The sequence below is a fragment of the Gasterosteus aculeatus genome, chromosome 5, assembly GCF_964276395.1.
Source record: "Gasterosteus aculeatus chromosome 5, fGasAcu3.hap1.1, whole genome shotgun sequence".
Classification (NCBI taxonomy): Eukaryota; Metazoa; Chordata; class Actinopteri; order Perciformes; family Gasterosteidae; genus Gasterosteus; species Gasterosteus aculeatus.
This window is the reverse complement of record NC_135692.1, coordinates 10,335,178-10,345,518: the sequence shown is the minus strand read 5'-3', so window position 1 is coordinate 10,345,518 and position 10,341 is coordinate 10,335,178. Positions and strand designations below refer to the sequence as shown.

Sequence of the window (10,341 nt, the reverse complement as noted above, 5' to 3'; positions counted from 1 at the left end):
TAATGGTCTTTTGCAAGAGTGAGATCAAAAAGCAATAATTTCACTTAAATGGAAACTCCAAAATGAACAATGGACCCAGCTCATGTGACCTGGCTCAGTTTTTGGGGGAATCACTCAAAACTCTGGTGACCAGTGAGTCTCTAGTTTGTAAAAAAAAACACCTTAAATCCCATTTTTGAAGTAAGGGGACCATATTTTAATAACTAGTAGACTCTGCTTGGCATAAGGACTGAACACTAGAGGATGTTAACCTGGATGTGCCTGAAGCAAAACAGAATCCACCACCAGCAGCTCATTTACATGTTTATGCAACTTGTTTGTTAAGGAAACGAGTTGAGGTTTCACGGCTGGTGACGTGACTGCTTCTTGGATGGTAGAATGTACTGATGCTGTGCACCTTGTATTTGTTTAGAAGATTAATAACTTTAATGTTTGCTCACTTTTATTAAAGTAAACACAAAACAGTCTTTATACTATTGTAGGAAGACATGATAAGCTAACATCACCCTGAGGTGGTGACAGGTGAAGCTCCATCTTTTCATTCAGCTCGTGATTAATGGCGTGTCCTTCTGCAAACATGACATGAAAAGATTGTGTTTGTTCATGCCTCAGGACACAGAAAGAAAGAAAAGAAATTTGGAGCTACTTAAATTTGATCTTGAATTGCAGTGTGATGTAAATGATATTGACTGTTTTCCAATAGTTGGAGTCAGCAGGTGGATGCTGAGGGTTTAAGCCCGTCGTTGGCTGTGGATCTGACCTTCTTCAGATGCGAATGACGCACGTAAATATTTCTTTTTTAAAGTTGGATGGAGCTGCTACACGACAACCTATTAGCCAAGTACCACAGAATTCATTATTGTTACTAAGACATCATATCTATTTCCACCAAATTTTTGATGTAACTACAAAGAGTACAATCAATTGCATCAGCTGGTTCACCATGGCAACTGTAAATGCACACGTATATACCAATCAGAACATAGAATAACACACTAAACTCATTAGACATACATTGTGTTATGGCGTGATAACAAAAAGCAGCTAAATGTTTGTTGAAGTATTAGTTGCAATAAGTGCAACGTTTTCATTACAGCACATTTAGTCTCCACCAACCTCTTATTTCTCCTCTTAAAAACCACTCAAACACGATGTACTGACCACTGTGGGAGTGACCACCATCTGACTGTCGGACTAATGAAGAGGTTAGAATCGACTCACGTATGAACCATATGATATTGTTCCATTCTTGTATTCACCGGTTTACTGGCCCTTTTTTGCAGGGCAACAACAGCACACTGACAGATCACCATGCCTCTGAGAAACTCTCGGACGAGCTGAGAGAGATGGAGAAAACATTGTCCCTTCTCCTTAACAACGGGAAGGCAGAGGAGAAGGTTCAGCAGGTTCTGACAGTGGTTTCATTTGACATGGTTTTGTTGAATATGTCCAATTATAAAAGCCTCATTTTCCACACTTGTTTTGGCAAAGCTGCTGAAGAAATGTGTCCTTAGTTCAGTGTTTTGTAAATGCCTTTTGCATGTTTAACTGCATGTTAAATCAACATTTAATGCATGTATATAATATGGAGATCTCTGGTTGTATTGTAAAATTCTAGTTCACTGGCATATCATATTCGCATGTATATTTTCATGTATTTGTGCATTTGTCCTTAAACAAACACAGACCTATTTATGTTTTTGTCAGTTCTGGAGACCACAGTCTTTTTGGTGACTTGTGAGAACCTTGTGATTAAAGAATGTTCTTTGTGTTCCTGACAGAAAATGATTATCTTTTTCATTTAATTTCTATGTAGACAAAGTGTTATTACAGTGTATTTCATTTAAAACACAGCCGACAGCTTGTGGGGGATGATCGCAGTTCCTGGGCGTCACAAAATCACAAAAACAAAGGGCTGGCCATAACAATTGTCCGTCCCTGTTCCAATAACAGGAGGGGTGGTGATTACACCTTGACAAACGTTTCCAGACACCATAGAGGACGAGGTCACAGTCATGATGCTCGCTGGTTTCTTCTTTCTGTTCCTCGTCTCAGGTAAGACGGAACATTTCTGTTGGCTGGAAATGTCATTCTTCATCCCAACACAATTTAGGGGAATTAGGTTCGGTTAACGATACAGAATTTGTCAGAATACAGAATTTGACTAAAAATAATACTTCAAGCTGTTTCCAAAAACTGTCCTCAATGTGGTTTTTAACACAGTTAAAAGCCTTTAAACCACTCAGTGGAATCAGGTTAAAGGCTGTGAACTTCTTTTGTCAGGTGGGAGCACCTCCAATATTTCAGAACAAACAGAGCTTCATGATGATCCACCAAACTTCAATCAGGACAATTATGAAGGTGTGTATTTTAGTATTTTAACAAATGATTGTTTGTTAAATGTATACGGATTAACATGGGCTGACCTTACATATCTAGTTCCTAAAACCCTTCAGTTGCAGTGGATAATTCTCTTAAACGGGGACAGTGTTCCTGAATGATGATATTAACATGTTTAATTGTTGTTTTACAGGGTTCAACATCTCAACGACAGACATCTTCAAACCACCAGAGCTCAGTGGGAAAATATTCATTCAAAACATTCTGTTTACCAAGATACTTTTCTAACAAAACAAAAAAAAAAGACAAAAAGTCAAAATCTTTTCTTCAAAAAAGTTTATTGTGTGTTCTTAGAGTTTTTGTTTAAATTCCTGCAATTAAATAAAAGTTGAACCTGTGTACTTTTTATTGCTAGATGGAAGTACCAACCAGGACTCAAAATATCCCAAGCTTCAACAGGGGAACTATACAAACCAGAATGATACGAACACGACTGTCGTAAATCAACAATCTGAAGGTCTGAAATTACATTTTGTGGCAATTTCTTTCCTGCTTAGACCTTCTAATACGTAACATGTCATGATGTTTTCACTGTAGGTGTGATGAACCATGTCGCAGACTGCTCCCATCGGGCTATTTATAACCGCTTGAACCTGGTGAAAGACAACAACAACTCCAAGATCCGGCCTTCTCGGCCTTCTCGTTCTTCATCAACCACATCTGTAAATGTGGACATGCGTCTCTATGCCATTCTAGAAGTGGTGAGTGGCTACTTAAGATTATAAATTAAAATCCTTTTTAAACAAAGTTCTCTTCGTACCAAATCTGTGTTTGTCTGTAATGTAAAGATATTTTTAAAACAGGCAAGAGTTTCAAGTTTGAGGAGGCTGATTTTCTAGTTTCTGTGATCTGAGTTTTTTCTAATTTATATTCAATGGGCGTTAATTAATTAATAGATGTTTGTTCACTCACAGTATCTGACTCATCTGTAGGGTCATATGGAAATTCTCTGTCTCTTTGTAAACTCTTAGAAACTAGAGTTTAATGACATTTACCCTGAAGTCTGGATGCAGCAACTTTCATTTTACATGTTTTGATTTTCTCATAGAACGAAAAGAAACAGCAGTTTGTTTCCTACATTTGGGTTACTTTGGTGAGTACTCTCAGGCAAAGAAAGCATATCTTCACTTAAATTAATTCTCACCTCTCCCTTCTTTGGGAAACTCAAATGTCTTTCAATGCCCTTTCCCATGTTTTCCTCTGTAGAGGTGGTACGACGAAGACATAACATGGAAGCCTGCAGATTTCTGCGGTATTAGGAAGATTTATCCCCCTTCGGATGTATTGTGGACTCCAGATCTAACAATCGAAGAGATGTGAGATTTAATATGCATACTCTCATCCTCAACCATCCACACATGTCCACAACACACGTTATTGTTTTGTCGAATATCATTGCGTTTACGGATCTTGATCTAGTTCAAGCTAAGAATTAAAATATTTTTTGAGTGGAGCTACTAAAGTTTACATGAGCTACAGGATAATATGTAGAGTGGAACCAGTTAACATTTCTTTGGCTCTTGCTGGTACTTGGAGATGGTTTGGTAACTACTTCTTTTCCTGCCACTCTCTTTGAGGTGTGAAAGTTGCTATACCATATTTTGTAATGCATTTTGTCCATTCGATTTATTATTGAGTTATTTTGGTGCACGAACGGAAAGTGCTACACATAGTTGGGCTTCTTTTCCACTTCCACAAAGTTGTTGTACACATTCACTTTTTCACAGTTGTGATTTCACTAAATGAAGCCCTTATTGATTTTTCAGCAAATGTATGTAACTTATAACTACCGTATTTTCGGCACGATAAGGCGCACCGGATTATAAGGCGCATAAGATACTGCAGTCAAACGTTTGACATCGGGGCGGGTGGATGGGGGGGATGTGGGGAGGTGGAGACGGTGCTTTCATGGTCCGATCGATGCTGCGAGGTGCGTCCGCAACCGCCGCCCCCCTCGCCATCCACGCCTTAAATCTTCGGCTGCTCTCCAGCCAAGCTGCCTGCCAAGGGCCCCTTTTAGAATTACTTATTTTCCCCGTTAAGATGGTTCAGCTACTGTAAAGAAAAAGGCACCGTCTCTCGCTCTTTAATCTCATTAAGCGCTCGGCAAGAACGACAGCTTTTTTTCTCCGACGCGCCCTGAAACAAGCTCCTCATCTCACGCGCTTGAGCGCCGCTCAGCATCTCGCCGTCGTAGACCGAGCTTTGGCATATTTAGCAGAGCGCCTTGAGCGCGTGTACAACCAGTATGGATCAACCAATTAACCAATTGATCTATATATACGGCGCTCCGGATTATACTCACTACTATTGCGAGTAGTATTTTTTGTCAGGGAGCTGCATGGCGGGGAAGGTAGGACTCAGACACAGAGTTTTCAAAAAGAAAAGGGACTTTAATTGTCAAAAGGGTTTTCAAAAGTAAAAGGCCAAGGGGCAAAAAACGAAGACAGGAACCAGGAACGAGAACAAGATCGTGGACAGGGACTAGGACTTCCATACAATGAACAATGACGCGACAAGTGACAACAGACACACATGGCTTAAATACACAAGGGAGGTGCAGGTGATTGGACACAGCTGGGAACAATCATGACTGACAGACAATCACAGCGGACGACAGGACAAGGCAGGAAGTGACATGACCCAGGGAGAACAGAGGAAGGAAACTACAAAATAAAACCAGACAGTAACCTCAACCGTGACAGAACTCCCCCCTCAAGGGCCAAATTCCAGATGGCCCTAAACAGACCAGGAACAGACAAGGGGCGGGAGGGAGGGAAACCAGACGATATATCAAAGGGTGCTATAAAGTGGTAATCCAGGGAAGTCCGCTGCCATTAGCTTAACTTATTAAGTTGCTAGCTAGCTTCTCGTGTCTTCTATTGAACAAATGTGAGCGTGAGCGCGAGCGATTAATCACGTGAGCAGATAGTATGATGTCAAAATAAAAGTCACATAAAATCTAAGTAGGAAACAGGATCATCAAAATAAAAGAACAATGCTAGTGGTCATTTACAGTTACAGTGTAGTTTTGTGGTCCAGACTTGTCATATTGTACAATATTATAGATAATGCAAAATGTGAAATTCAGTTAAAATAACTTGTGTTTGTTGTCATTCAGGATAGAGGATAATAAGGTTCCTATGAGTCCTTATGTCGCCCTTGACTTTGATGGAGAGGTCTATCTTCAAAGAAACATGGTGGTGGTCAGCAGTTGCAGGATGGAAGTTTACAAATTTCCCTTTGACGTCCAGAACTGCAAACTGACTTTCAAGTCCATTGCACACACATGTGAGTCCTAAACCTTGTGTTCAGTTTCATGAATTCCTGTGCCTTGTTAATGTGTTCTCATCACTGTTTGAGTTTGAATGTGAATGTTTTAATGACTTTGGTTTCTTATCACCGGAACACAAATATCATGCAATCCTTTCTTTAATCTCCCAAATCAGATGAGAATCTGAAGATTACAACTTGGGCGGATAGCCAATGGACTATGGAATGGTCCCTTGAAAGAATGACGCAATCCGAGTGGCTGTTTGTCAACTTGACCATCAGCGAGAAAGTGGTCGAAGATCATAATGGATATAAAACCATGCTGATTTACACTGTAAGTTTCTCTGGATACACACTGTTATAAGAACATGAAGAAAATTGGAAGTTGTATGTGGAAACTGTATTAAGGAGATACATTGTGAAATCTTTGTCAAGACACAAATAAAGAAAAGTAGAGAGAACAGGGAGTGATAGATGAACAGAAGACTACCTAAGTTTTTATTCAGATAAAACCCAGTGACTCAAAAAAGCCTGGAAGATTGTGAGAGCTGTTTGGCTCATAAGCCCAAACAACAGTCCGGCCCTCATGTAGATCTTCAGTACACCCGAAGGCAGCAGCAACATGTCACCTCTCCCTGCTTGTTCCAACCGTTCTTTCCTTCTTTATTTGTGTCTTTCTTTGTTTGATGTTTTGTAGTTTTCCATATTTATGTCCTAGCTATTTATTTATTTGTTTCCTTTCTTCTTTCTACTTTTAGGTCTTTCTATCCTCCCTTTCTTGCTTGAATAAATCTGAATATATATTCATGGATCTAAATATGCCTGTTTTACATGGACTCTGCTGATCTTACCGATAAATACTTTCCTGTTTCATTAATACTTCTACCTAACTAACGTCTTGAACACGTTTTGCTCTGCTGTTGAAGACGAGCGCATGTTGGGTCCGATTATCTTGTTTTACCTGCATGTGACTGTTTGTGGCCGTTGCAGATGGAAGCGTTAACTGACCTTTGTCCGTCTTTCACAGATCACCATGAAGCGGCGGTCTTCCCTCTACATCGCCAACTTCTTGCTTCCGATCATGTTCTTCTTGGGTCTGGACTTGGCCTCCTTTGGGATCTCAGACAGTGGGGGCGAGAAGCTCGGCTTCAAGGTCACGGTGCTGCTGGCTGTCACTGTGATGCAGCTTATCCTCAATGACATCCTGCCTGCCTCTTCAGACAGGATTCCTCTCATTGGTAAGGAGGGTCGCAGTCTACACTTCACATGAGCATCAACCGTACTGATTCAATATGTCCACATTGACGCTGCCTTCCCCCGTTAGCCATCTACATTATTGATGATAACTTCTCCCTTCAGCAATCTACTGCATTGGGGTTTTTGGTCTGATGATGCTGAGCCTGGTGGAGACGATTTTGATGATGTATCTATTAGGAAAAGACGCTGCAGTCGAAGAAAACAGGGAAGATGAAGAGCAAAGACGGAGTGAGTACTGATGAGACAAATTGGGCAAAGCTCACTGCTGGTGAGGTGGGATGAAGCACAAACTCTACAAATTCCTCATTCAACTTCATATTCTCTACTGTCATTGAATCTAACGTATTCTTTTAGATTTGAAGAAAAGCACGTCTGCTGATGAAACTCCATCCGAACAACTGTCAGTCGCCAAAGAGGTAAAGGTTGTGTTGCATCTTGAAGATCTATTAAATTACAAAACAAAAAGTATAAAAACTGTTGAGCATAACTTGCATCATAATGCACAGAAAAACAAAATATAAAATGTAGAACTTTTTTCAATATTCAATCGTCCATATCTCTTTTATTAATAATTAACTGAATCCTTCCTGCAGGGCGACAGCAGCAAACCGACTGTGGAGTCCATTGCTTTGGAGAACATCTCAGATGAGCTGAGGGATGTGGAGAAAACGCTGACTCGGGTCCTCAACGGAAGGAAGAAAGGAAATAAGGCCGGCTGCTGGACCAGGGTGGCTGAAAAAGTCAACATTGTTTTCATCATTACCTATGTCATAGCTGTCATTGTGTTTTTGATTGTTCTCTTTTCACAGTGGACTAAAGATGACGAGTAGTGCTCGCTAGATTAACATGGGCATCCTCAATGAAGTGATTACTAATATTATCAATATCTTGCTGAGCACACTTTGTGAATCGGTAGTCTTCTTGATGTGAGCGGTCCCTGTAAAGTAGAAAAACGTTACAATTATCTTTTGTTCATTATATGTTATCAGAGAACTTGTTTTTATTTTACAGTGCCAAACGGGCTATTTGTAAATCAATACTGAATCAGCACAATGTCAACATTACATTCTGGTTATTGGTATAAAGCACAGTGGACGATGTCCTCGCATACCAAATCACATATCGGCATTACAGAAAGGACGTTTAATTGAGAAGTCTCGCCAGGAGAAGCCCTTGCTCCTCTGTCCTTAACCACTTTGCTTTCTATGCTGTAAATGTAATTTTGAATCAGCTTTAATTATTCATTTCTTCATTCTGGGATTTGGTAATGTTCTATTTCAATCAATTACCCTTTCATGTGTTTTTCTTATATTTCCTCACAATAACAGAGGGTGGGTTCTGTTTGTTCAACCATCATACTCCGCATGCATACTATATAACTAATATACAATCCATTGAAGATATGTAAGGTTGTTTTTGTTTTATGGTTTGAGAGATTACATGCTTTATTTATGCACATTTATCCACGTCGTCAATAACGTCTTGATGTATCGTACAAGCTTTACCAGGTTGTCTAGATTCTTGCAGAAAATTTTAAATATTGAGAATATGATGTATTGTCATGTATCTTTTTATCTGTCTATTCATCAATTTGTTTTCCAAGTTACTTTGATGTAACCATTGGCAGACAAGAACGCATTTAAAGTAGCAACTAGAGCACCTGAGCTGACAGACATTAATGTTTTTACTATCGTATTGTTATATTGGGCTAATAAATTCAAAGCTATACATTTCTGGTTTGGTTTTGTATACATTCAGTGGTTTCAGTTCCACTGGTGACGTAGTCCAGTGGATGAAGAATAATCTTAATGACTTTGGGATCCCCTCATTCTTTTCTAGTGCCACCATATGGTTGTAATTTGTAGTTTTGATTGAAAAATATCAAACTATTGCAACAGCATGCTACCACCATATTTCACTGTTGGGATGGTGTGTTCAGGGTGATGCACAGTTTTAGCAGTTTGCATTGAGGCCAAAAAGTTCACTTGTTCACAACATGTACTTATTTTACCAGAGAACCTTCTTCCACATGTTGGCTGTATCTCCCCTGTGGCTTGTGGCAAACTCATTTGACTTTGTTTACTTATGATACTGCTTTTATGAAATCACAAGCACCTACTACCTGGAAGGGGATCTGAACCTTTAATGAGTTTAATGTGACATTGATGCCAAGTGATGCCGTTTAAAGAACTGGTGTGTGTGTGTGTGTGTGTGACAGTGATGGGATTAATGTCAGGAGCAGGGTCTGTGCGAGGGGAGAGGGAAGGTAGGACTCAGACGCAGAGAATTTCGGGAAACAAAAGGGACTTTAATAGTCCAAAAACTTCCAAAAACTCAAAACTCCAAAAAGGCAAAAACAAACTTTAACTTTAAACTTTAAAGAACATGGACAAGGACACAGGCTTCTGCCAACGAACATTTAGTGATGACGCAACAAGTGACAACAGAAACACATTGTTTAAATACACTGGAGGTGCAGACGACTGGAAACAGCTGGAAACAATCATGACATGACAGACAATGTGAAATGCCAGTAGTGATGAAACATGTTGTAAACATTTGTCCGGTGCAAAAAGCCAGGTCTCAATGGTTGACCCTGAGATGGAGAGATAGAAAGATTTAAGGTTTTCAGCAGTGTTTGGGGAAGGGGGTCATCTTGCTCTCACGGATCTTCGATCAGAGGAGCATTGTGTGTTACCATCAGCTTCACCTGAGTTCTTATCTCAACTTGATTTGTGGCTTCTCGAAACTGGCGCTAAGAACTGTCTTCAAGTGTATAAAAACAGCGTTTTTACTGCTCGGGGACGCCATTACACAGAACGCTGGAATACGTGCTGGTGTGTTGGACCTCCTGCTTGCAAGTAATAGTTAGAGACAGATATCTGCGGAGAATTGCTCATGTAATCTTTTTCTCTTCTAAATAAATGTTAACTTTTTGACTTTAATTGATCAACGTGTGGCGATCCTTCTCATCAACCAACTCGGGGGGATCGGAGATCCCGACAACAATCACAGGGGAAGACAGGACCAGGCAGGAAGTGACGTGACCCAGGGAGAACAGAGGCAAGAAACTACAAAATAAAACCAGACATGAACCCAAACCGTGACAATTAAGATGCTTCTTGATATTTTATTAAATGTAACTGGTTGAGTCGGTGGAGAAGTGAGTTATACTATTGGAAAGGAAAGGCCCATTTTCAAAGTTCTTCAAGACCAGGAGTCAGCTGTTTGTAAATAATTGAGAATAATAGTGTTGTTACCTCCGACCCTCCTGCTTCGAAGCTTGTGTCGAAATATGAACCAGTGCAAGGCGAAGCAAATGTATCGGTGCTCGGTTCGTTCGCTGCTGATCACGTGATCAGTGACGTCCGAAGCTTTGGTCCGGTTCAGTGACGTCATCAATGACGTCCG

At 40.2% G+C, this 10,341-nt stretch overlaps 1 protein-coding gene across 2 annotated transcripts; it reads left to right on the top strand.

Moving 5' to 3' along the window:
- Nucleotides 1–203: 203 nt before the first annotated feature.
- On the top strand, nt 204–9,875 carry LOC120819336 (5-hydroxytryptamine receptor 3A). 2 transcript variants are annotated; one of them, XM_078103300.1, is made up of 15 exons: nt 204–1,205; nt 1,284–1,406; nt 1,954–2,055; nt 2,284–2,361; nt 2,534–2,578; nt 2,756–2,857; nt 2,938–3,101; nt 3,449–3,493; nt 3,607–3,716; nt 5,522–5,691; nt 5,850–6,007; nt 6,701–6,911; nt 7,033–7,158; nt 7,285–7,346; nt 7,524–9,875. In XM_078103300.1, the coding sequence occupies exons 3-15, from the start codon at nt 2,016–2,018 to the stop codon at nt 7,758–7,760; spliced, it is 1,548 nt and encodes a 515-aa protein (XP_077959426.1). In that variant the 5' UTR covers nt 204–1,205; nt 1,284–1,406; nt 1,954–2,015; the 3' UTR covers nt 7,761–9,875. The 2 variants fall into 2 exon arrangements, with proteins under 2 accessions (XP_077959426.1, XP_077959425.1); XM_078103299.1 differs by having other exon boundaries at nt 211–1,205; nt 1,855–2,055.
- Nucleotides 9,876–10,341: the final 466 nt, after the last annotated feature.

Excerpts from the sequence above, each read along its gene's own strand:
- LOC120819336 (XM_078103300.1), top strand. The coding sequence starts at position 2,016 with ATGATGCTCGCTGGTTTCTTCTTTCTGTTCCTCGTCTCAG. Across the intron at positions 5,692-5,849 it reads CAAGTCCATTGCACACACAT|ATGAGAATCTGAAGATTACA; the intron begins GTGAGTCCTAAA and ends CTCCCAAATCAG. Across the intron at positions 7,159-7,284 it reads AGATGAAGAGCAAAGACGGA|ATTTGAAGAAAAGCACGTCT; the intron begins GTGAGTACTGAT and ends GTATTCTTTTAG.